The sequence below is a fragment of the Buceros rhinoceros genome, unplaced genomic scaffold, assembly GCF_000710305.1.
Source record: "Buceros rhinoceros silvestris isolate BGI_N320 unplaced genomic scaffold, ASM71030v1 scaffold76, whole genome shotgun sequence".
Classification (NCBI taxonomy): domain Eukaryota; kingdom Metazoa; phylum Chordata; class Aves; order Bucerotiformes; family Bucerotidae; genus Buceros; species Buceros rhinoceros.
This window is the reverse complement of record NW_010419063.1, coordinates 20,738-47,963: the sequence shown is the minus strand read 5'-3', so window position 1 is coordinate 47,963 and position 27,226 is coordinate 20,738. Positions and strand designations below refer to the sequence as shown.

Here is a 27,226-nt window from a genome sequence, read left to right as displayed (position 1 = left end):
GCAGGATGCCTGTGGGCAGAAGGGTTCCAGTTTCTGACCGTGTCCACTTCTCCAACCTCTGCCCCAAAATGCTCAATGCTCCTGTCCTTCTGCAGGACTGGAGCACCTCATCATTTCTCAGGGTACCACCTTTTGCTCCAATCTTAAAGATCGTTCCCCACAGAGAGCTCACAGACTTGCCTACAGGCCAGGAACACAGAAACATTGCCAAAAGGAGAGAAATGTAAAATCCCTGTGGACACCAGGGAAAGCTTTGGCTCAGCCACAGACAACCTGGACCATCCAAAGCTTCTTTTTGGGTTGTCATGTCTCAGTCACAGTGACCCAGGCACATACCATTTAGCCAGAGACAAAGCAGAAAGTCTATTCTTTTGTGGGAGTTAATTAAAATGAACTCTTGGATTCAGAGACATCACCTGCCACCCCTCCTTATTTCTCCTAATATAAAAATGCAGGGACTGTTGCAAATTTCTTTTGGTTTCAGCAGTTTTCTTATCACATAATTAAAATGTATTGGGAAAGCCGCCCTTGCTTTTACTATTCATTTAAATTAGCAGGCAGAGGTCAGCTGCTCTGTTTATTGTCCCCCGTTACTTCGGCTGGAGATACTCCGAGAGTACGCAAAGGTTATGTTGGCTACGCACGGATCCTGAACTGCCCTTTGTTTACTCCAGCTCCTTAGATCCTCACCTACATCATCCTTGTGATGCTGCTCCCTGTTTGTTCCTGTTTGAAGTGGGTTCCTGGAAGATGACTGGTCCCAGACATTGCTTGGAAGGGCGCAGAATGCCGACGTTTGGGCTGGGCTGGGCAATGGTGCTCTCACAAAGTGCTCCACTGGGTGCCAAAGCCAATTCTACTGTCACAGGGTCTGTCTCCTATGTGCCTTCATCATGGTCTCTTGGAGATGGCACCTCTTTGACCTCTCTCCTTCAGGGCTCTGCGTGTCCCTATGGTCCCTCTCTCTCCTGACTTGTCACTAGGGAGAGACACGCAATCTCTCCCGCACTGCTTCGGTTCAGAGCGGCACTCGGCTCTGATGTAAGGGGTGGACGTGGCTCTCCTCATTCTGTACTTTATTTGTATTCAAGGGCTGGACAAGGTCCTCACCGCAGCAGAAGCTTCCACTCTGCTCCAGGGGAGCTGAGGAAATCATGAGATATCCTGTCGAGCCCTTTGTGCTCCTGCAGAGGCACAGGGAGTTGTCAGGACCTTCCTCTTGGCCTTTCTGCGGGAAGGGCCCATGAGAGGAAGAGGAAGGACCGGTCTGACTCCTCACAAGACCCTCTCCTGAGGAAGGCAAAGAGGAAAACACCCTGCAGAGCAGGTTCAGAGCAGGTTCAATGCGTCTGGCTTCAGTCTGGCCACCCGTTCACCCTAACCAAATAAAACCCACTTCACTGTGCATCTGAGCACTGACAGGGAAAGGACCCCCAGCTGTGGTCCCCCAACTCTTCCTAGTCTCACAGGAGCACTGCACGCCCTCCTTCTCCACAAGGCCAGCTGAGGTCGTCACACACTGGTCTGCAGGGAAGTGCAAAGGCTGGGAGCAAGGGAATGGGAAGGGAGGGCACAGGGCACAAGGGAGGAAAAGGTGACCCTGACATCCATATTCACAGTGCTAAGCGAAAACCATTAGCTTTGTCCTCGCTGGCAGCACCCCGTCCCCGCTCTCATCAGATCTGTGAACTCCTCTGCGAGCCAGCACAAAGGAGAGACATACTCCAATCCAATTTGTTACACTTCCACCTTCCGGAGAGAAGGAGGGAGAGGGGGAGGGAGGTAAAAAATCCCATTATCTTTATCAAGCCTTCCAATCAGGAGCAGCGGTAAATGCAAACTCAGGAGACAGCTGCTGTGAAGCCTTTATATTTCATTCAGCAGATAGTGTATCTTTTTATTGCACGCAGGAATTACTTCTGTTTTTTTTTTCTTTTTTCCTTCTTATTTTTTTTTTTTAAGAAACAACCTTTCTGTTCAGCTTGACTGAGAAGAAGGAAATTCCAGGGGCCTTTGACAGAGAGGCATTTCTTTGAGTTGTGGCAATGCCTGGCTAGGGAATGACTCTACAGAGAGATGCCCTCCTGCTCCTCAAATCCTATAGGAAATGTTACCCTTCCCTCTGATCCAGGTCATCTTGAAGATGCCCATTGAACAAGAGATAAAAGTGCAGCAGAGAGAACATTTTTCAGGAGAAACTGAAATACCCAGGTGGGTGGAAGACCTGCCAGCTCATTCCAAGAGCCTTCATTTGAGTTAGTCGCCATCAGTTACACCAGTCTTTCCAGGCTTTTCTAGGTCACAATGGACACAATCCACTTCAGCCAACAGTTCATGCCATGCTGTGCTCCCCACCCTTTTCCTAAAGACTCTGCTCCTCCCATGGAGGGCTCTGGAACGGTTTGTGCCTCACTGTGCACACTGACGGCACGTGGAACAAATGCATGTGGCTTAGCCAGGCTTGATGCTTATTTCATGATCATTTGTGCCTGTGAAGGATCAGGCTGAAGAGCTCAGGGGCTGCTTTTAGTCTTACGAGTATTTTTACTCTTCCCAATAACTTCCATGTGAGATACATGTTGACTCAGGAAACAGGAGAAAAAACCCTTTCTCTTGTAGGCATCGGTACCACCAGGTGGGTAGGAAACAAAACCCAATAAATGTCTCATATGTGATGACCTCTAGGAAGAGAGGAGGAACTCAGCTCTGTTTCTGGGGTGGAGAAATCACTGCCGTGGTTGGGGGGGAATGTTCGTATCGGGATGTATAGATGGAAGATGCCTGGGAAATGTTTAATCTTGAGTACACAAGTTGTCTGCCCTACTATATACATACTGGAGTTAGACCCAGTTTAAATAGCTCCTAAAGGTTGAACCCTACATCTCAGCACTGCTCCAGTGGTGAGGCAGTGAAAGCTCGCCTGGCATGGTCCAAAATGAAGCTGCCATCACCTCGGTGATCTCTTTCAAAAAACAGCCGAAGCACAGGGAAGTTTCAATGCGTCAGCACGAAGCCGAATTCCTGCTCTTTGATCCTCACACCCTAACGCTTCCCCAAAGTTGGAGTTATTTTATTTATGGTGAAGGCTTTCAAAACTAGTAACAAAATCAGAAAGAAGCCTTTACTCGGAGGGCTGCAATTTAGGTTTTGGACTAAAATCTAACCTCAGGGTGTCCAAAATAAGTGCTTTCAGCTAACGACCCCCTCCATGAGTTGTCTGGGTAACTGCAAAACATTATGCCATTTGCAACACATACAAGTCACTCTGCCTGCAGCTACCCTGCATTTAACAACTCGAAACAACTCATTAGCTTGTTTGCTTTCTTCCATGTGAGCAATCTGGCCTTAGCATGGACAGAAAGCCCAGAAAATTGTAGTGGTAACAGAAAATGGTGTTGCTGTCCGGAAACCCTTTGATTTCAAGGCCAGATGACAGTCATCTGCTCTGACCTACAGTTTAGCACAGACTGGCGCCTTTGCAGTTCTGAGCATTCAGCCTGGGGCAGGTGGATCTTGAGAGCTCTCTGCTCCTTCCTAAGGGCCAGCAGTGCTTGCTGCTCTCCCCTTGCTGCCTTCACCATCACCCAAGGATGCCAGGTGCCAACAAACATCTTTCCCTGCAAAGAGGCTGGGCTGGAGCTGTGGCTGGACGTGCGCATCCTGATGTTCCTGTGCTGCTCCTCCTACCTTGTTAACTGCTATGCTAAAGGAGCCTGCAACCATATTGCTGCTAGCAAGACTATTCTACTGGATGACAGTTCTTTTGAGTTTTGGTTTGGTTTTTTTCCCCTCCAACTGCTTCATCAGTGCGATCGGCCAAAGAGCTTCTCTTTAATAAGTCTCCTGTCAGTATGGACAAGTCTGTCCTCTGAGGGATGCACACGCTCATAAATACTTTCTGGAGCTTGCTGGTCTTCAGCACCACTCAGCTGGTCAATATTTCTTAAAGCAGCAGCAACTCTGGATGCAAAATTGTCAGGCTCCAGCTGGGACCCCCCACACACACGCTTCTGCATCTGTCACTTGTCAGAGCTACAGTAAAATCAGCCGACACCGATTTATCCCTGGTATTTGCAACATGCAGGTAGAATTCCTGCCTCCCATTATGGAGGCATCATTCATGCCCACAGCAGAGTGAAACAGTGAAAAGTATTTCACTCACACCCAGTTTGAGGTCCGAACATAATGAGCGGTGTGACCACCATCCAGCGTCAGACCGGTCAAGAAATCTGGCTGTAAACCCCACTCCTTGGGTCCGCTGCGAGCTGGCACCCTGCCCTGTCTGCCCTCACGCTCAGCTGAGCACTCACCACTCCCCAGACAACTCACAGAAGCTCCAGAATCACCTTGGGTCCTTTCTTCATGATCGGTATGATCCGTTCTTTACTGCTGCTGGTTTTGGCAGCTTGTTTCATTATTCTAACCGCCTTTCATGAGAAGGGATCTTGCTGCAGTTTCTGTCAGGAATCTCCTCCTCCCCTACACACGTGCACGCACATATAGACACTTCACTTTAATCCCTGACCTCTCATTCCGGCCTCCATCATTGCTGTGAATTGTTTCTTGGCATCAGTCCATTCCTCCTCCCTTTGGTTCCTTTTCTACTTTGCTGGCGTTTATAGACTCCATCATTTTTCTCTGAAGTCTCTTTCACTGAAGGTCACTGATGGCAAAGTCTGGCAGATACAGCCACCATGCAGTCCCTAGCTCCTCACCAGCCACCTCAGCAATGTTCTCAGCAGATTTTTCTACATTCTTTTATAGCAGCATTCAGGTGTAGTATCACATCTACCTCTGGACCCCAACTTCAGACATCTCGCTCCTCTCAGCATCCTTTCATGAGATTTTTGGCAGTAATGGATTTTGGCCTCAGAGGTATCCTTGCACTGGTACAGCTCCCAGTGTGCCCCAGAACTCAACAGCACAACTGCCTAGAAATGCAAACGAAGCTGATGCTGCCCTTTTCACCCACCAAGCAGGAGCACGAAGGAGCAAAGCATGAATTCATAAACAGAAGGACCAGTCTTTCCTTAAGACCTCCTAGTCCGTTGCAGAAAGGAAAATTCAGAGCAGCAGCTCCCAGCCCTGATGGTGGTGGTGGGTCTTAGCAGGAGAGGGAAGCAGTCAGGGGTGAGATGGAGCATCCCACTGAATGGAGGATGCTTTGTCCCCTTTCCCGTGCCTGCACAATGAGCAATTAATACCGCTTGGGCTGTGACTATCTCTGCAAGAAAAGATATAATCCAAACCCTCACTGTTCAGAGAAGAGCTAGGAATAGATCACTGCAGCCTGAATGCTGCTGACAACATCACCCTGGGCATTCGGTATTCTTTTTCCAGGAGTCTTTTGCAGGACAGTGAGAACAGCCCCAGTCATGCCTTCTCCATACCCTTTTCCAAGCTGAATTATGTGGGAAGAAAAGCGTGATGGTTACCGGTCTTTTTAATCCAGGAGCATACGCATCAAGTTAACTGGTCTTTTCTGCCCTCTCACCATTGCTGCTCCTCTGCCTTGCACAAGCCCCGAGGGTACACTTAGTCTGGGGAGGTGGTATCTGCCCTAGCAAACAGTCAGGATTTGAGTTTGGTGGTCTCCCATTTCCCCTCCCACCCCTGCCCAGGGGCAGTCAGGGCCCATTGTGCACTCACATACCCAAGTCCATATCAGCGGCTTTGGGCCGGTGGGAGCAGGGCACATTCTTGAAGATGGCATCAAGGATCTTCTCCTTGACTTGCGTGATGGTGTCACAGTTCAGGATCTTCACTGGGATCTCCGGGCTGTTCACGTTGTCAGGGTTCACGCAGCTCAGGACCTGAGAGAGAGACAGTGAGACCCACCACACATTTCACAGCAGCACGGGCACCCTGTGGCTGCCCTTCTTGCAGGTCCCTTTGTCCTGCAAGCCAGAGGGATCTAGGGTGCGATAAGGGGAAAATGTGTGCCAAGAGTATTCCCTCCTTCCAGAGGACACACAGATCAGGTTTCACACAGGGCATCCACACCTCTGCTGCTCTCAACCACTGTCTGCGCTCAGTGAATTAAAGGTAACTCAGCATTTGGCTCTCAGCTAAGTGCTGAGTCACTAGTCGCAGTCACTGCCTTAGGGCTTAGGTTTTCCTGAACTTGTTCCTTGTGCCACCTTTCCCTGTGAAACTACTATACCTGTGGGAAACAGCCCCTTAGATTTGAGTGTCATCTCCTTGGTATCTTCACTGTACTTAATAACAGAAAGCCCATGAATACCAGCTCAGGTTCTGGTGCTTTCAGTAAAAATGGCTTTCACCCAAAGCTGAATGGTCAGACAATGGTCACTGATGCACTCTTTTCATAGAAACCATTAAAAATTATATCAGGCTGACCCTGGTTGGAGCGGAACTGATATCTGAAGGGCTGTCCAGAGCTTTTCTTGGCCTCTGACCCATTCCATGCTCCCTAGAGAGCTGGCAAGGTAACCTAATGTAGTAGCGGCCTCCTTGCATTGCCACCTGGCTTTGACAAATCAGGTAAAAGTGCTCTCAGACTTAAGCCTGTCCATCTTCTGCACAGCCATGGGACTGATCCAGACCCTTCTCAGAAGAATGGTATTAATTTGAGATGCAGAGCTTCTTAAACATGAAACACAAACCAACAACTTCTGCTTTCACAAATAGAACAAGAAAATCGACCCAACTAGAGAAGCCTCTTGTTTCTCAGAGGGAGAATATAATTTTCTCCAAAGACTCTGTCCAAGAGTAAATGCAAATTTTATGGGGTAGTGAGAGAGGGATCCCTCAAACACACACGCACAGTGTTCACAGCAGTGTGGCCATGCCTATGTCGAGCATTCTGCTCTCTTCTGGTCACAGGATTGTGAAGCCTATAAACTTTTACAAACTTATCGCACCTTTGCGCTCACAAGGAGTGTTCAGTGGTGCTCCTGGCTATACACAATCCTTAAATGTTCCTGTGCCACTTTTACAAGTGCAGACATGTTAGTTTTGGTGCCTTAGACAAGTTGTACCTGGACTGTAGATTCCCTTCTGTAGTACGCAATAGGTACTGGACTCTCCATCATTTTCCATCTTAAATGACTAAGATGCAGTGGGATCTCAAAGTGGCTTGCAACTGGGTGAAATCATATCAGTATAATTACGTATTGGCTCACCAGGCTCCCTTTGGAGCCGTTATGCTCAGCTAAGAGGGACTTGTGAAGATACTGCTTACAAAGAGCTCTGTGATCTTCCTGGATGAAAGGCGAGATGTAAATATGAGATATTGATTAGATCATAATGCTATTATTCATATGTCACTTCCAGGAGTATTGAAGAAGCATCAATTCAGATAATAATAACAATGGCACAGATTTACAGTTCTGTGGCATCTTTCATCTCAAAGGATCACAGAACCATACATAAAAAGCACTGTTGAAATGCACCCAGTGTTGAGGTGATTAGTTGCCCCCCTCCCATTACACACTTGTGGGAAACGAAGCTCTAGGACAGCTCTTTTGAGAGTGCTATGGGGACCAGGCATGGTCCTGGAGACCAAGTGACTCTGCGGGGACTAAGTGACTCAGTGATCTGAGCTCAGCTGACAGCAGTCGGAGCAAGTTCTGTGGTGTGGTTCATCTCTGATGCAAACACCTGTGGTTCCATTCCCAAGATGAAGGCACTTAGTGCTCTTTAAAATAATCTGGGCTACCCTGGTCCAGGAGACCCAATACCTCCTGCAGGTGTCAACTAGTGTCCACCGCATCAGTACCGACCATGTAATGCAGACTGTCGTCCAGCTGGAAGCTGGCAATGATGATTTGCTGTTATAACTTGGTTATCCTTGAATTTTACGGAGTATGAACTTTGGAAGGTGTCAGATCTACCTGAGTGAGCCTCAATTGCTCGTCTCCTGACTACAGTGGTCCTTGCTTTCCTCTTTTCCAGCTCAGTTGGAAGAAGGAGTAGGGAAGGCAACATCTCAAAAGTTTGCTCTTAGTGGTTGCTAGCAGAGATGGGGGCTGCTGGTAGAACCTGTAAACACCTGAACTCCAGTGTGCTCATTTCAGTGACAGACAAGAGGCTCCTTTCAAAGTTTTAGGGAATTCAAGCATATCTTCTAGAAAGCAGCACCCTTCCCAGAGCACAGAGCCTTTGACATATATGCCCCGGGCTTCACATCAACTCTCAGTTGGTGCTTTCCAACCATTCTCCCGTGGAACACTAAATATTTCTCTGTACAAAAACTTCAGGAATTTTACATCTGTTTATTCCACACAATAAATAGTTGTTCTTTGGAGATGGTCATGGGCACTGCAGAAGTCATCCTCACACCTCAGGCTGAAAAATCTCTGCTCCCCTTCCAACAGACTGAAGCTCCTAATCATACTGAGGAGTTTGCAATGGAGAGATTTCTACCACTTCTGCGGTTTTTCTCTGTTGTCACCTCAGGCTTTTACAGATCGTCCCTGGTAGGGGATGATCGGCAGCAAAGAATCTAAGCATTGGCTTCACAGATTTAGCAGAGGTCAGGTGCTCCAAGTTCACTGGCAGAGAAAGGTTTGCCCTGTGCTTCCACCCAGAGCTGTCCTCATAACAACCGATATAAGACAGAGAACTAATCCCATTGCTCCTGGTCAGCTATGTCAACACAAGTCTTGCTGTCCACTGGTGGGGAAGAGACCCCTGAGATGGTCTGTGTTGTATTCCTGCATGATCAGTCACTCTGAAGGAAGTTTTGCAATGCTGGTCTCCCGAATGTATCCCCTGGTACTCCTCCATCACCCACCACCTGCCTTTGAGCCCCATGGGGAAGACCTAGCAAGGTGGTTGAAGGGTTGGGGGGGGAGACTTTAGTGTCACTCAAGGAGATGCTGAATGCTTTGCCACTGAGAGGACACCAAGAGGGTGTCAACATGAAAAGGTATGGGACTGGGAGCAAGTGGAGTAGTGATCTCTGAGCCTTGCCCTCCCACTGACTGTGTATGACCTTGAGGCATGGCATCTCACTGGATTTGTGGTTATTGACCTTTTTCTACATCCTTGGGCTTTTTTTTTTTTTTCTGTCTGCCAGCCCTTCCAGCCATGAGCTGTCTCTATGTATAGACACACGTGCAATTCTTGGCTCAGCTAAGCCCTGATCTCCACTACAGATGACTGGATTTAAATAATAAAGGCACCGTTCATGATTACTCATATGGCCTGAGTATGAGTATATAGTATACAGGACATAGGCCTGGCTCTGAGTTCTCTGCAGTGTTTGAGTGGTCTGCCCTGAGACCACGATGTCGCCATGGTTTCTGCCCCAGAGACAGATATCTTTCTCTCCCTTCTGGATTGGGCTAAGGGAGATTCAACAGGGCCACCATACAGTGAGGTTTGGCAGCAAACAAGGAGGAGAAGGACCTCCAGAGAAGCCAAGCATAGGAAAGCCTTCCGATACCCTGGTAGTGGCTTCCTTCCTGAACAAGAATTCCCTGAGAAGCCCTAACCAAAGGCAGCTGAAAGTATCTTTATCCATCTGCAATATGTTGTCAGGAGAGACGATCCGATTGGGCTCTTAGCACTGGAGCCACCAAGGTGGTCAGGGACCACGCAGAGCATGCTACCCCTCAAGACGTATGGGGCAGCTCTTGCCTAATACTGCCAAGGACTAATTAGCCAATATTCTTGACAGCTTCTGACACACACTGAGGTCTTTGCTGTCCTATGTTATTTGTATCAGCAGAAATGAAGCTGCTGCAGGAGATGGATAGTCTTTCATCTCCCAGTGACAGCAGAGCAGTGGCAGTAGGGAGTGAGGTTTTTGCATCTGGTCTCTGGTTTGGTGAATGGTTAAAAAGTCATGGATTCTGGCAAAAGCAGATGGCAGTCAGCAGGGATGAGATCTTCTTGTCTCTCAGATGGAATGATCTAGCTTGGGTTTTAATAACACCGCAGACCAGAGATGATGAGCACTGGCTGCTAGCGAAGACGTTAACACAAGAGGGTGTTTCTCTGAGGTAGACAGCTTGGGAGAAGACCTACCACTTAGCTGCAACACATTTATATTTGCAAATCACATCTGTAACTAGCTTAGTTTCTACTGTATTGAAAAACCCCTTGTAAGCACAGAAACAGCAAGGACCCTGAGACCTTGAGGCTGCTTCCTTGGGGGACTGCAGGACCTGGCAGACAGCAAATCAGAGCTATCTGGCTTGGAAAGAAATCAGACCAAAACAATCTCAACCTAGTGAATGAGGAGTATATTGTAAAATCAGCGATTCCAGATGTCTGAAAGTCTGTCTGCTTCTTTCTCCCTGGGTAAGTTGATTTCCTTGGATCTACCTTTCACTCAAACCATATTTGAAAGCATGACTTAAAATATTTGGTCATGATTAATGAAGGTTAAAAAATAAAAGCCTTCTGAAAGAAGACCTGGCCTTGGTTTTCTGGAGTAAGGACAATAAACAGCCTGTTTCGATGTACCACGCTGCTGGAACTGTGATTTAACTCAGTCAAGCAGTCATCTAGCACTCATGAAACATGGACAACCCAATGAATTTTAGCCACATGCACTGCAAAGTCACTGTGGTGACCAGGTACGTTTGGTAGAGAGCAGGAAACACCGAGGGAATGCCTGTATCACAAATACTGAATCAGTTCTTGCTTTATTTCAATACTATGTATTTTTAATAAAAGATGACAGACTGCTTGAGAAAGGTAGAGGAAGGACAAAACAGAAATAAAGAGAAACAGAAAGGGAGAACGATCCTATTCATATTCTGCTTCTTCTTAATCTCCTTCAGCGAAGCTGATCTCTGTAAATCTGCTGAGATTCCTATCGGGATATATTTGTCTGCTCTTGAGATGTAAGAGGGAGAGCTGATTAACATCAAACAACACAAAGCGAGTGGAGGAGAGCTTTGTTCAGGCTGATGTATAATTACTACCCTTTGCTGCCTGCTTTATATCAAGTCTAAAAGGATCGGAGGGATTTCCCTTGGTGAAAGGGATCGCTCTGTGTCCGAATTTCCTTCCTTTTGCTCACTCGCTCCGTGTGAGATCAGGCCTCCAAACTGCCAGACGACCACACGCAATAGAAAAGAACATGACACTGCTGTTTTAATAGGAAAGTCACGTTTTTAATATGCAAAATAAAACTGTGGTCTTATTTAAGAATAAATTCTACCCCGTCAGGAGTCGTGGATCCAACCAAAGCTCAGCTCTAGACTGTAGCTGTTGAAGAAAAATAGGCACTTCTAGTGTGAGCCCAGCTGAACTAAGAGCTAAGATGGTCGAGGAACTAACTGGATGCAGCTCTCAAAGCAAGCTAAATTTCAGTGAGATAAATGTCCCTCAACTAAAGGTGCAAATAAAATTATCTGTTAAGTTCAGAGCATATTCTAATCATCCTACAATTTGGGATTGGGGGCTTCCAAGAACAAAGACATAGGAAAAAACAAATTACAAGGATCATTGAAGATTTGGAAAGCGATCTTCATCCTGCAGAGACTTAGAAGCTCAGTGGATTTAGTGTATCAAGGAATAAAGTGAAAGCCCGCAAACAGACTAAGAAGAGATATCTAATGCTCTTCAACTGATGCTCTTTAATCAAGTGGGGAAAGGGTATAATCTCAGAGTAGACGCTAAAGCTGGACATATGCAATGTGTATCTTTCACCACGCAGACAATTACATTCTGAGGGAAATGACTCAGTAACAGGGATTAATTTTCTCTTCCTTGAAATCTTTAAATCAAGTCCATTTTTCTCTGACTTGTGCTTGCTCAAGAGGAATGGCTGCATTAGCTCTAGAGAAGCCCTAATACGTCCCTCCACTGTGTATCTCTAACATAGGCCTTGGTGCTGAAATGTTTGTTGGAGAAACAGAAGATTGTTTTTTTCTTTTCGTGGTGAGGATTATTCTAGTGAAGGTCCTTGCAATATAGCCTCACAAAAACTATTTGCTCTCACTTGCACGGACAAGTCCACAAGGTCTCAGGACATCTCTGGGTTTGTCGTGTTCTGAGCTGAGTGTCTCTGTGACCACAAGTGTCCCACGGCCCATGCCTGACCTGCCTGAACTCAGCACTGGGGACACCCCACATGCTTAAGGGCTGCTGCCCTGGGCGGTCACTGCCCAGCAAACACCAGCCCTTTGTGTGTCTGGGCTGGGCACTGGCCAGCTCTACCGGTGCTGAGGACCAGGGAGAAGGATGCAGGTGATGGGGAGAGGAGGATAAAGATACTGCTGGGGTGACCCAAGAGTGAGAAGGAAGAAATCCCACCACAGACATCACGCTCCTACCAGAGAAGAGCTCAAGGTGGTGACATCTTGTAGTGACAACCTCACCCTTCTGCTGCAAGAAGATTGTTACCTTTGACTTACAACTCAGAGGGATGTTGGAAGGGTGGGCATCACTCCAGGGAAAAGGGAGAGATGCTAGGAAGTATTTTGTCTAGCAGAATAAATTGCCCATATCTATTTTCTTCACATTCACAGGCATATTCATGACCCAAGGTTCACACTTGTCTTCCAGTGCTCCTGGACCTCACCTAATCCAAGCAATGGCAAGAGATTGGCTCTGTCAGCCTGACCTGCAATGAGTGCAGATGCTTTCTGAGAACTGGCAATGTTTTTGGGGAGCTGGAGATGTACTAGGCGTGGGGCAGGGCACAGTGGAAGCAGCTTGGAAGCAGCCACCTCTGCAAATGTGCTTTGCAGGCAGATGCTTCAGCCACAAACCTTGTGGTAGGCGAAGCAACAAGTCAGTCTTCAGCAGGGTTAACCTGCTGGATTAAAAGAATAGACTGTCCCAGGGTTCCAGCATGTCCACTCCTGGCTTCTTTTCTCTAAATGCCCCTCTGCTAGAAGAGGCTGGACAAACCTATAGGAAGGTGTGTTCAGAGCACTCACCAGTGTCTTGTAATCAATCTGCTGTCGGATAAGCTTGTCCTCACTCAGCGAGTACCGCGCCTCCCCAGTGATGGAGTCGATGGGACCCTTTTCCATCTGCTGCTTGATGGCACAGAAAAGGGAGAACAAAGGTTCTCCAGCACACTCCTGCAGGGGTGAGAAACAAGCACGAGGTGAAACAGAAGAAACAGAAGAACCAAGCTACAGAGCATCTCCGTGGTTGTTATGGCTTGCCATCCCCAACCACTCAAGACAGATGCATCAGGGGGAATCAATCTATTCCATACAGTCCAGGAATACAGATGACCCTTCACCTCCACAGAGTGCAACCAGCCCTCTCATGTGTCCTCTCACGGGTCAAAGGTGTCAGTGTTCCATGGCAATGCTTGTGCTAGCAGAGCCTTGTAGGATCTGTTCAGGGGATTGCCACCGGGTCAGAGTTTTGACCTGGAGCAGGTGCTGCGACGGGTTTCAGAGGACCTGGAGAGAGGTCTGAAAAGGAGCTGGACTGCTGGTGTCCTGTTCTGGGTGTCTGGGCAGAGTCCACAGTCCTCCTGAGCACTCTCAAGCTTGAGGCAAATGGGGGTGCTCAGCAGGAGCAGTTCTGTGACCCAGGGGAGACGTGCCCCTGGATCTGTATGGTTGCATCGGTGATGTCAGATGTGTGGCACCCAGCACAGGACAGCAACAAGCAGCCCACAGGCAGGGCCAGCAAAGCACACCTCTCCATAATTTCCCTTTCCCGTCATTCTCACCCACTGCACTCCTCTTCCCATACTTCTCCTACCCTCTTCCCTTGCTGCCTTCCCTCTGCACATTCACTGCCACGCACCCCTCCTCATGCTTCCTTCTATTGCCTCCCTTCCCCTTCATCTCTCCAACCTTCCTGCCCTCCTCCCCACCTTGCCCTCTTCTCTTGCAGCGTGTCCCAACTCAACGAGCGAGGTCATTTTCCTCCGGTGTAAATCCCAGCAAAAACAAGTTAATAATCTGAAGCAAAGTGGCCCCTTTCTCAGCTCCCTACACCTGTCTCCCACTTAATTAGCTTATCTGCCAGCAGCATATTGCTTCTGTGTGCCTGTCTCTTGCCCTTATCAGGCCTCTGTTCAGGCTAAGGCAAGAAGACAAGTAGCTGAGTGGGGTGAAAAAAGCCTATTATAAAAGCAGCTCTTTAGAGAGTCACCTCCTTATATCCTTTCCTTTCAGCTGAAAGCAGGAATCTGATGCTGAAGTCACTGAAATTACCTTCCAGGGACCTTCAAAACTTTCCCATGCGTTCATCCTTGCACTGGTTGTGCCTGGGGAAGGCTCAGGGGAATGGGATTGATTCGTAAAGCCTTGAACTGCCAGGCAGGGGGTATCTACTCTGTCCAAACAGGGCTGTAAGGTGGAAGCATATCTAGCAGCCGTATTGGGAATGGGGGAGAGGTGCAGAGCCCAGCTCCTTCCCGAGAGCCTGGCTCTGAGGTTGGTGCCTTGGCAATTAGCATGCTTGAGACTCAGCCTGGATCCCCAAGAGGAAACCGCTGTCACCCACCAGTCAGTGGAATGTCTCAAAGGCTGATATACTCTTTTTATTACTACCCATCACCCCAAGGAGACCCTCCAGGAGGAACAAGAGGGCTCAAGTCCTTTCACTCTTTTGCTGATGAGTGTCCTGCAAAGCCAATGCTCCCTCCCACTGATCCCAAAGCAGCAGCAGCCCCAGCCTGTGCTGGGTTCTGGATGCAGCAGTCATGTTTACATTGTGTAGTGCATCCAGCTCTCTGTGCTCAGAAGGTGCATGGCCATGCCCAGGGCAGGCTTGAGACAGCCTAATGCCAAGAAGACCTTGGGCTCAGCCTAAGTTAAACTAAGCAAGGATCTGGTTACAATGTGCATAAAGTAGGTAAGTATGATGGAGGCACTGGGTATGATGGAGACAGTGGGCCTCAGTACTGCCTCTGAACTGGGGTGGAGGAGATCATAATGAGAAAATACGGGTCACCACATGATGAAGATCTGAATTTGCCAGTAAAAGGACGTAATTTTCAATACAGGTCTCCACCAGACTCTGAAATCCTTCACATTTCAGCACAGACTCCTAGATCCCACCTCTGTACAGGAGTCAGGCCAACAAGCTGCCTCTCTAACAAAGTGTTCCTTTTTTGTTCTCAGCTATCAGAAAAGAGTCCTTCTCCCCTTAGGCAGAGAGCTCCATAAAAAAAAAAAAAAGGCAGAAAAAAAAAGCGCCTTTCTCTTCACATTTGGGAAAATTTCACCCCAACTCCCCAGCTGAACCTCACCAAGAAGAAATATATTAAAGCAGCTGCTCACCCAGGCATGCTGCTCCTCTTACCTTGAGGAACTTGTACAGGAGGAAGGTGAACCAGTTGGTGAGCATTTTCTCAGCCACAGACTCTGTCCTAAAATCAGCCAGGGAGAAAAAGCAAATTGGAACTGAGTTAGTCACGCTGGTCATATCAAAGGGCTAGTCAAAAGATTGGCTTTGCCCATCTTACTGCCCAGATCTCTGAGTCCCATTGGAAGTTTGGCGTGACATCATCAGGATGTCCTGCAAGCAAATCCTGTTCATTCCCCCGTGACTAGGGAAGTCCCTGCTTGTCTCCACCAGCAAAAGCGGGACGGCAACATTTGAGGGAACCTTCTCAGAGGAGCTCAGGGAGGGTAAATCCATCAAATATGAGGAGCTCAGAGTCAGACCACGTGACAAGAAGGCGGTATAAATACTTACAACAGACAGACCTAAAGCACCAGAGAATAGTTATCTGGCACTGACTATCTCTCTGGCATCGGGGGATGCTTCTCGATGTGTCGTTGTGGCACATTCACAGAACTCATGCTTTTGCCCTTGAACACTCTGTCCTCGGCCAAACAAAAATCTATCTGGAGCCTTCATGGTGAACTTTTCCTACAGAAGGACCAACTCGGACCTGTAAATGTGGTGTGGACACAGAGCACAGGATAAACCTGTGTTGGCTTCAGTCCGTGTACTGGTGCTGTTCAAGAAGAAAGCAAGATTGACTGCCTGGATGAATTTTAATTAATGATTCTTCCTTGTCCTGGCATCAGCAAAACCTCATGCTCCTCTGGAGCATAAGACTTTAGGGGGAAGGGTTTGCATCACTGGAGCTGTATGCACGGAACCAGCCAACAACCTCGCCTGAAAGCAGCGCCCTGTAACACCAACACAGAGCAGGTGACTGTCCCTTCCCCACATAAATGCAGTTGATCTTTATCTTGGTTTCTATAAGGATTTCTCTGTTCTTGTGGGCAGATCTCACTTAAATGATGGGGATGGTGGGAAAAGGAATGATAATAAGGGTGTTTTCTGTCACTCCTCTTTTCTTGCCTGCAACCAGAGAATAAGGTGATACGGTCCCAGTTTGCCTCCAGATTAAGGCTATGTTTCCTTTGCTAACGGTGATCATTGCTGTGTCTCTGTCCGGAGACTGCCTCGGTCCAAACCAGCCCCTGTATTCCCCTCGATCAACATCACCTAGCTGCTGTCCTCTGTTGGTCATGGTATGACGTTTAGTTCTAGCAAATTCCAAGCTGGTCTGAGCTCCTCGCAGGAAACGTCACCCAGAAGAGTGCTCTTTCCAATGCTCCCTGGTGTGACATCTGGAACCCATTACATGCTGCAAACTTAGCATTACCGCGAGAAAAAGAACTGAAATCCCATTGAGTTGTTGCTCTCTGCTCTGACTTTTATCCCCATCCCTGGAAGTGTTCAAAAGCCGTGTCGATGTGCCATTGAGGGACGTGGTTGAGGGACCCTGGCAGTGCAGGGTGAATGGTTGGACTCAATGATCTTAAAGGTCTCTTCCAACCAGATGATTCTGTGATCTGTTTGAGGCTGTAGATGTTCTGTGGAATGAACACTGGACACAGGTGAGGAGGGAAAATCATTCCAGCCATCTCCTTCCTCCTGTCAAATATCCCTAAAACCAACGCTGCAGAAAGGTGTTAGAAGATTCCCTTCCATCTGCAGACTCACAGGGAGAAAGGGGAAGCGTCAAATTGAATCCAGCTGCTCCAAATAATTGTCTGAGGACCTCATACCGGCATCTGACTCAAGGCACCAAGCCATTCACAGTAGATTCTCTTCTGGTGCTGTTCAGTGCAGGACCATCTCAGAGCACTGAACCGTATTTCGGACTTCTTGTGTCATCAGAGCTTGGAACAGTGGAAGTGCCGCCTTTGTCTAAGTGGCTCTCCTTTCAAAGGTCACATTTCATTTCCAAAAAAGATGACTAGAGTTAGAAAAGAGCTGGAAAAAGGAGAAAGACCAAACATTGGATGCTCAGAACAAGACAGGAGTGAACAATCAGGGAAGATAAAAAGATGGAGGAAAGGGAAAAAAAGGAGAAAATAAAGGGAGGAGACAGTGGGAAGGAGGCAGTGCCATCCAGCATCAGAGGAGAAGCACTGAGAGGAAGCCTGGGGATAGCTGGAGGGAGGGCACCAGCCAGGCTGTAGGGCTTGAATCACATCAGGGAATCAACTGACACCAAAGCAAAGTCCAGTCTCTGCCCCTGGCATTGCTGCCCTGAATGCCAGGAATTGCCTTCTGCTCCCTCTCTTGCTGGTTCTCCGCAGTGGGCTGTGTGCCAGATGAAAAGCCTCCCAGCCGGCACCACAGATCCCTTCCCTGCCCAAGCCATCCACGATAATCAGCTGAGGGCTCCTCAGAGTTGGCTCTGAGCAATGGCAAAGGCCGTTAATCTCCAGAAGACTCCCCCTGATTTTAATTAGGGTCCTTGAATCAGAAGGGTTGGTTTAGGCTGTGAAAAGGAGAAGAATGTGATCCTGAGGGGAGAAGAGGCAGCTTTTCCCTAGGCAGGGAAAGCACATTAATTGCAGAGCAGTGGGTTTCTAATTTGAGAGTTCCCACAGAAATGTTGAGTTTAGACCTTAGGCCTGGCCAAGAAGCACCAATCCAAACTTGTTCCGTGTATGAAACCAGTTCTGTTGTCTTGCTCGGCTCTTCTACTGGCTTCAACAAGCTCCCAGTTGCTCGAGGAGAGGCAGGAGATCCCACAATGCAGCTGAAGAAGACTCTCCATGTGTCCATAGTTAAGTAATGAACAAGGAACAACGCAGGACAGTCTGAGCCCCGGGCAGGAGACAGCTTCACCAGGGATATAATACAGCCTGTTCTATGTGACATAATTACGGGTCCTACACAATGCAATCAGATTAAAAGGAAACATCAGCATAAATCAACATCTTAAGCACACACAGAGTTCAAAATAAGGATAAGGAAGCACAGGTTCTTGCTGCCCTTATGAAGCTTTCTGGAAGATCGACATTAAAATCCCAAGGTGGTTTAGTTCTGTAACTTTTAATCACAGTCACAGAATCACCTGGTTAGAAGAGACCTTTAAGATCATCGAGTCCAACTCTTCACCCTGCACTGCCAGGGTCCCTAAACCATGTCGCTCAGTACCACATTTACACGTCTTTTGAACACTTCCAGGGATGGGGACTCCACCACCTCCCTGGGCAGCCTATTCCAACGCCGGACCACCCTCTCCATAAAAGAAATTGTTGCTAATGTCCAACCTAAATCTCCCCTGGCACAACTTGAGGCCATTTCACTTGCTACACAGGAGAAAAGACCAACCCCCACCTCACTCCAACCTCCTTTCAGGTAGTTGTAGAGAGTGATGAAGTCCCCCCCCAGCCTCCTTTTCTCCAGACTAAACACCCCCAGTTCCCTCAGCTGCTCCTCATAAGACTTGCTCTCTAGAGCCTTCACCAGCTTTGTTGCCCTTCTCTGGACATGCTCCAGCCCCTCAACGTCCCTCCTGAACTGAGGGACCCAACGCTGGACACAGTAAATTCATAAATAGTAATCACAGACTACTTTTTATTAGGGATGAGGTGGAGCAAGATCTAAAGACACACTTACTGGAAGGGGAGGAAGTGCAGAGAGGTTCTTGAGGGGAAGAGGAGAAGGTATGCTCTGTCAGGAAGCCTTAAATGAAACTAGGAAGGGAGAGTGACTCAGTCTTCATTCAGCCCTGCTTGCTTTATTCGACCCTCTCTGCAAACAGCTTCAGCCCTACGGATTCACGTGAACTGTGGCTGTGTACATCCTGATCTCACACCCTGCTGCACAAACAAAAATCGTGGAAATTCGCTCCTTTCCTCCAAAGATGACTAGAGTCCTTATGTCAGACAGCGGGGCACAGCCTGCGCAGCCCAGCTCACTCCAGCCCCAGGCATCCTTACCTCCGGAGCAGCAGCTTGGGGTGGTTCTTGCTCTCCAGATTTTTGTCTATGAGGTCAGCCAGGAGCTGTTTGAGGACATCAGTAGCATATTCCAGCTTGCTCTGCAGTACCGTCATGATCAGCGAGGCCACATTACCACGGTCCCGCATGGAGAAGCTGCGCTGGGACTCCAGCGTTCGGATGAAGGACAGCAGGAAAACCTTGTTATTGATGAGCTGGGCAAAGAGCTTCAGTCCTTTCTCCACCCGCTCCTGCCTGTAGCCAGGGACCTGCACAAGAAGAAAGTGAGTTTATACCAAAAATCTTGCGTCGAGCAGGCAGGTGAGTCCTTGCTCCGTGCCTTTTTACAAGATAGTCTTGTAAAAAGGAGAAGAGTCCATACATCATCTAATGGTTAGGAAGCCTGGGAGGCCTCCAAGCCCCAACCAGATGATTCTTTTCCAATCCCGTTTCCAACTCTGAGCAGTCTGTCAAAAAGAGATTGCTAGTGCCTAGATGTGGCACCACACTATGTTTTATTTTTATTGTAGTCAAATTGAAGTCTCTCTATCTTCATCTAAAACTTCTCTTTTTCCCTGCAAGAAACCTGCTTACAGAGATTTGGTGTTCAGCTTTGAGAAGACAGGAGAGTCAGGAAGAAAGAGAATGGGTGAGAGACCCTGGGGTTGGGTTTTGAGGAGATGAAGAGATGCAGTGAGGCAGTGGCTGAGATGGTGAGGAAACAGCTGGGCCTTGGCTTGAAGAACGAGGTAGATGAAGGTGTGAGAGAACACCCTGAGGTGGGATCTGTCTTAGAGGTTCCACTGAGTAGGACCCCTGGGCTTGGGAGGTGAGGTGGTTTGGAGACAGAGAGGTTGAACATCCTCTAATATATTTCTCAGCTGCGAGAGGCTGGTGAGCTAGTTTTTGCAGAGAACAATTTAGGACTTCAACAGTGGACCCTGGATTCCACAGTGGGTTTTACTCTTTTGGTCCTTCTGGCTCTAGACAAAAATGGAGCCTAAATAAACAGCCCTAAACTCATTATTCCTCCATGTTGCTGAAGTTGTTCCAGCCCTTGAAAAAGATTCCCTGGAAGCTGAAGGGTCTCAACCCAGAGCAACACATGTCACTGATGCATGTATATATTGATAACCAGCCAGATTCGTCACTTTAATCCAAAACAAGCTGGCATGCTCAAACCACCAAGTAAGGCAGGGCCTCTTAAAGAGTCATTACTTTTTTATCCTGGAAATTAGAGCTCTTAACTCCTTTTTGCATACAGCAAATAAATTACTTAGCAAATAGCTTGACACAACCAACCATCCAACCAACCGCTACCACCCGTCCCGCCAATAATTATTTTTAACTCACTTGCTTGAACATTTAATATTGTCTATCCCCAGGTTATTATGGAGAATTAAAAAAATAACAAGAAAAGTATTTTGTGCTGCATCTGGAAGCAGTTAATTAGCAAATGAACTGGAAACAAAGAAGTCTTCTCACTGCAGGATCTATGCTGGGGCCTTCTGCAATAAATAGCAACTCCTTTTAGGTGCTACAGAGGCAGAAGCAAAATGGGAACTGTCTTCCCTGATACGTTGGTAGCCAAAGATGTTGACACTGAAAGAGCTGTTGAAGCTTTAGAGAGGATTAAGGGAAAAAACAAAAGGGAGATGAATGAAATCAAAGAAGAGATCAAAGGTAGCAGATTGAAACATTAGCTCTTTGTCTCTCTGTATGTACCTACACACGGGAGCATCCGTGCTAAAACCTCTGCAGGGGTCAGATGCTGTTCTGTGGTCTGAGAGGCTGAGGTTAATGCATATCGGGATTGAAATTGGCTGAGGGTATAATGAACGTGTTTGTGTGTGTGTCTGTGTATGTGAGAGAGAGATTCATCACCCCTCATCTCTTGTGCTCTTTGTTGAAGCTGCTGAGCTACTCTTCCTGAGCGAAAGCAGCTCGAGGCCACTCTGTCTGTACCCTGAAGGCAAATATATACAGTTGTCAATGTGTAACTCAGCCTCCCACCCAACCCCACAAATCCTCCTTGCTGACAGATCAGGTTTTTTCATGGTTCACTCCATACAGTTTGATTAATTTTGGCTCTCCTGAAGGGAAGGAGCAAAGACAAGCAGGCACCTCTGATTAAGCAGCCAGCCAAGCACGGTATTGCCTGTGCCAGCTCCTGTTCCTCCTTTCTGCCAACTAACCCCAGCCTTGGCCTCCAGCAATCTCACCAGCCCATGCCAGAGCCTCTCTGAAGCTCAGAGCTTGCCAAAAACTTTGCAGAAAGCTCATCCAATGACCTCTCTGGCCTTGGCCATGGTGTATCCCCTGCTTCGTGGGCTCAGGAATCCCTAGAGCACAGCCTGTCCATCTGCCAAAGCCTGAAGCAGTTTTGCAGCATGGGCAGACCTCACCCGAGGTCCCATCAAACTCATTGTCACCAGTGAGGTGATGCAGGCTGTGTGTAGACCCCAACAGTGCTGGGCAATGTCTCAGTGTCCTCCCACCGCTGTGGTCTGGAGAGTTGGGATGGAGGTATGGGCAGAATGAGTCTGTGGTCTTCTGACCTCACTGCAACCCACAAAGCACAGCAAAGGCGAACCTCCTGCAGTGACTGCGGGTTATTTCTATAGGTGTTCCCTCAAAAATAGGCCTCTAGGTAGTGTGATGTCATGCAAAGCTGGAGTGACACAGGCAATTATGCTTCTCTGCCACACAAATTTTTTCCTGACCCCTGCGCAGTGGTAACTAATAAATCCAATCTAAAAAACAAACCCCAGCAGGACGAATACCAAGGAGATGCGTAATACGGTGCACCTAATACACACAGAGCTGTGAGACTCCTCCAAAAAGATGAGTGATCAAACAGAATTTAACATCTAAGGTAGCAGCAATCATCGTCCCCTTTCAACCCAGATTTTTAATGAGGTGCTGTTTCGTCCCTGGGAAAACATGACATTGTAAGCTATCACATCCCCACCACTGCCACAACATCTCTTGCATTCAGAACAGAACAGGGAGGCATGAGAGGAGCCAGAAGCAGAAGATGTTGATTTCTTACCTCCAGATCCCTCAGGACTGGATGATCTTCAATGCCAGGGAAAAGCACCCTCATGGTGTAGGTTCGGTAATCAAGGAAAGGGATCCCAGCTCCATCCAGATCACTTGTCAGCTCGTGAATATCCGTCTGTAGCTCTGCAAAGGCTGTCACAAAAAAGGAATGGCTCATGTAGAAATGACAGTCCAGATCTCTGTCACCATGATGGGAAAGGCCCTCAGACCCATATGCATGAGACTAGGGTACGAGTGGGGAAGCAACATGTGGAGAAGAAGAAGAAAGTGGACAAGAGCAGTCTATCTTTCCTAGACACACTGGCCAAGGCTCTCTCTGGATTGTGAGATAGCAAATGCAGCTGGGTCAGGGTGGAGGAAGGATGGACTCAGGAAAAACAGGCAAAGTCAGATTGGATCCAGCCTTGACCCATATCCACAGGGTTTGAAACTCTTTTTGCTTGTGATATTTTGGCTCAAAGATACGTGGCCGTATGCCTCTTTTCTACCAACACTGACACTGCGTTAGCCTTCCTTCCTCATCCTACCTTCTTTGCACTCCAGTGCCACCCTGGACTCCAGGTTGTCCATTTGCATCTGCAGACGCTTGAGGGTGAGGTCACTTTCTCTGGATTTGCGCTTGTACGCGATCAACACAGCCACAATGAAGATGATGAGCAGGCCACCAGCCACTGCAATGCTGACAATAGCTGGCAAGCTGAGAGGGCTGTCTGGAGAGATGTAGACCATCCCTGGGGAAAACTCCATTCCTCCTACACGAGCCTAGAGGGAAGGCAGGAAAGAGTTGCACTGAAACTGTTGAACAAGGAGGAACACAGAGGAACACCATCATCTCCCCGACTGAGGCTGGATGATGACCTCGCTCTGCCTCCCAAGCTAAAAGGACTATATAGTCCTTGGATAGCAAACAACTTAAAAACACCTGAAAAGTTATATAGAAGTACCTCCATTGTCAGAGTGCCCAATAACCCAACCAACAATGGACTCGTGGTGAGACAAACCTCACCAGTGCCAATGCCCTGGTTACATGCCAGTTTGGGCATGTAATCTTTTTCTACCTCCCTTATGAAGAGATCTCCCTCACCCATCCCAGCCTGGTGACTAGCCTTGTCCTTCATCCTACTGGCTCTCAGTTCATCAGTCTGTCTCCAGACTGCCTGCACACACATTAATCCCAGGCCTCCCACGCCTCAGCTCAAGCACCTACTCAAGTTTCCTCTCTAGGTTGCAGGAGAAAGAAACTGGCCCAAGAAGGAATGGTTGGACCCAGCAGAAGAAACTACAGGGCAGAGAGTCATGAATTAACAAAACGTTTTGCAGCTGCTCTTGCTTCTCACTACCACAATTCTTGCTGGGGACATGACTCTCTGTGACCCCGCTGCCTCCTAGAAACTATTTTGACTCCAGTCACAGCCTCTGAGAAGATGTCTGTTTTCCTCTAGTTCCAGCTGTAGGCTTCTCTTCAGTAGGTCCTAGCCAAAGCCACCTAGCCGTAACCAGTATGTCTTGGACAGGACAAAAGTGAATATCTGGAAGTACCTAATTTCCATCCACAAGGTCTTCTCTTGCCATTTTGGGATGGACTTTAGAAAGATATCGATGTCCACAATGAGAAACTAAACCAAACCTAAGTTCATCTGACCAGGTAATAAGAGTTTCAAGATGGCCATTCCTGTAGCATGATGTTGATGACTTGCAGAACATCTTCAGTGGCCAAGGAACAACCTAGCACCCATGTAAGTTGAGAACGCAGCAGGAACTACTTTTCCCACCTATGTCAAGATGCAAGGCCCAACTCTTCCATAAAGCCTGCACAGGGCAGAGGTTTGGTGTGGGTATGTGGCACGTTCAAACTCACGTGCTAATCTAAGCACTGGAAGTTGTTGCCTTTTGCCCTTGTCCCAAACCCTCCCAGCAAAATTTGTTCACCACCTCACTCAGCTTTCTTCATGTCACAGTGGATCCATAAATAGATCCATTATATTTCGTTTTCTGTTTCTGACAGCAGCCGTTTTCCTCTAAGCCGTGCAGTCAGATGAGTCCGTTCAAGGAGTATCAGACTAGGTTCAAACAACCCTGCCCCAATCCCCAGTGTAGGTCCATCCTCACAGCTCACAGAACAGCCCGTCTCCACGAGGGGGATTCCTCTCACCAGACATTTGACATGCACATCTCAGTTAGTCAGACGTTACAGCATGTCTTTGGAGTCATTGCCGAGAAAAAAAGCACTTTTAGAATGCGACTTGTGAGCTGCTTTTGACACCTGCTTTGACATTAGGACGAGACGTTTTGTTCAGTGGAAGTTCTCATTTCTCTCCGTTAACTCTAGGGGGATCTAGATGCCTAGAGGTAGGTGTCTAAAAGTCAGCCCCCGTGTGTTCCTTTTTAGAGGTGATTTCAACACCACGAAGGTCTCCCCATCCACAAATCAAACAGCCGTGACCTGAGGGAATCTGTCTCTTGAAGAAGAAAGCCTGCAAGGGTGCAACATTATTGAGAGCATTTAGAAGAGAAACAGACAAATTGGTGGATATAGCCCTACTTTATTTCTTGGATGAGGGAGTGTTTCTAAAGGAAGCCATTTATAGCCTCCAGAAGACTGAATATCAGAGAATCAGAATCATCTGGTTGGAAGAGACCTTTAAGGTCATTGAGTCCAACCGTTCACCCAGCACTGCCAGGATCCCTAAACCACGTCCCTCAGTGCCACATCTACACATCTGTTAAACGCTTCCAGGGATGGGGACTCCACCACCACTGCCCTGGGCAGCCTGTTTCAATGCTTCACAACCCTCTCTGGAAAGAAGTTTTCCTGGTACGTAACCTAGACCCCTCCTGGTGCAACTTGAGGCCATTTCCTCTCATCCTGTCACTTGTTATATGGGAGAAGAGACCAACCCCCACCTCTTTACAACCTCCTTTCAGGGAGTTGTAGAGAGCAATCGGGTCTCCCCTGAGCCTCCTTTTCCCCAGGCTAAACCCCGCCGGTTCCTTCAACCGCTCCTCATAAGACTCCCTCTCCAGACCCTTCACCAGCTTTATTGCCCTCCTCCGAACACGTTCCAGCACCTCAATGTCCTTCTTGTAACGAGAAGCCCAAAACTGGACAGAGTACTCAAGGCCCTCCATATTACCAAACAACAGTCTGGCAGCCTTTTAAGCTTATTAGTCATGAATTTGTTCTAAATTAATTTGTTCTGTAGCAGAACCCATTTGTCTCCAGTAAAGTCTTAGGGACCACCTGCAGCAGGTCAGGAGTTCCTGTTGTGCAAAACTTGACTGTAGCAGTGTCCTTCCTAGTGCAAGTCTGCCCTGAACAAATGTGTCTGCCTTAGGATGAGATGAATTGTGCCCTGAACTTTGGTTGCTATATTTGACCATCTCTCCATTCATTATGTAAAGAGTCCAGTGTGAATTGCCACATGCAAGTGCCTGCATTAGATACCAGCAACCCTTCAAATGCTTCGTTGCAGACCTCCTCCAACATGGTTACTCACAGATCTTCCTCAAGTCTCATTCTTTTCCTTGGAAAAGAGCTTGCCTCGGAGTTTAAGTCAATCTCTTTTAGCCATAGCTCAAGCTTTCTATTCTCTTCTATTTGTTCAAATAAATCTGTCATTGTATAAAAAGTAGCTGAACTAGATCAAAAACATGTTGACATCAATGTGTGTCATTGTCACTGCTCCTTCCCTTAGAAATAATCTCAGTATTGTAACGCTTGATTCACTGCCATGGTCCCCTCTCAGATCTAGGCCACCTCACCTTGCGAGAAAGGGTTTGTTCAGCAGTTTTCTGAAGGTCACACAGTAAATCATTGGCAGAAACAGGAGGATGACCGGGGAGAGCTACCTGTCAATTACCCTGACCATCAAAGTGACATTCATGTGAAACATGGGGATACATTTTGTACCAACCCAAGCAACGGAGATGCTGTGCCATGCTGGAGTAGGCATTTCCCAGCCCAGCGGTCCCCCATGTCAGTTCCAGATGCAAACTCTCCTTGAGCACTGGTCTCCAGTGCAGGTGACCTTCCCAGCAGGTTCCCAGCCCAGATGCTGTCAAAGCGTTACCTCAGTGTTGGCAGTTGAACAAGAAATCTGTAACTTGCCCCTCATACTAGCGCTCATTAACAGGCTTCAATGAGATCATCATCCCATGCATCCAGCAGCATCTCTTGTTTGATCAGCATCCTCAAAAATGGATTAACTTTTTCTCCATGGCTTCACTTCAGCTGTCCCAAGCCGCAGGAGCAGGGGAATCTTCCCAATTAGTAAGACCTGACCAGATGTTCATCCTCCCTGATCCTAAGGGGTTGATTAGTGCTCACCTAACTTTGAGGTTTCTCTCTTCAGGATTGGCTTTGTCCGTCTCTGACTAACTATATGTTTAATTACATTCATGAAAATGACAGGAAACATATATTCCTTGTTCAAAAGCTTTGGAGAAAATCTCTCGCTTCATTATTGTTCCTCTTGGAGTGTCTTAATGTGCTTTACAATGAATCGAGAGTCACAGTATTTTTGCATGGCTGAAAGGATTATTACCTCTATTTTCCAGATGACAAACTTTGGCACAGGGCAGTTAAGCAGCCAGTATGAGGTCTCCCAGCAGCAGTCACAAATGAGACTCAAAATGGTCACTACAAGCTCTTGGTTTTCTAAAAGTTTCCAGAAAACTCTCTTTTTAAAAGAGCCATGCAGTGTGTCTCCATCGGCCTGTACCAGTCTCATTGCATTGGGATAAATAAATATGTGACAGATACAGCTTTGGGGGGGCAGCAGAGAGGTGGACAAGAGTTGATCCCAAGGAATGAGAAACACTGATCATCCACGTGTCCGCTGCCAGCCGTCGGCCTTTGCTTGTTTCCACCCACAGCTCGGTACAACCCAGATGAGTTTGCTGATGTGCTGTTTATCAAGCAACACCATTGAGGAATGCAAACTCCTGAGAGGCCACTAAAGGAGGAGTGAATAAATCAATGGTGAGAGGAGGAGAAGCTCCCTCTGATGTAATCACTGGGTTCATTTTTCACAGGTTCCAGGAAGGATATGCAGGAG

General features: G+C 47.7%; 1 protein-coding gene across 1 annotated transcript in view; it reads right to left on the bottom strand.

The window, feature by feature from the left end:
* Window positions 1-27,226, bottom strand: part of LOC104495730 (plexin-A4) — a gene marked incomplete at both ends in the record, with an annotated part of 49,573 nt that overhangs the window by 5,904 nt on the left and 16,443 nt on the right. Inside the window, 6 exons of the mRNA XM_010138738.1 lie at window positions 5,654-5,813; window positions 12,867-13,013; window positions 15,205-15,271; window positions 19,107-19,375; window positions 22,159-22,301; window positions 22,697-22,931. Coding sequence (XP_010137040.1) covers window positions 5,654-5,813; window positions 12,867-13,013; window positions 15,205-15,271; window positions 19,107-19,375; window positions 22,159-22,301; window positions 22,697-22,931 — 1,021 coding nt within the window. The remainder of the gene's footprint in view (window positions 1-5,653; window positions 5,814-12,866; window positions 13,014-15,204; window positions 15,272-19,106; window positions 19,376-22,158; window positions 22,302-22,696; window positions 22,932-27,226) is intronic.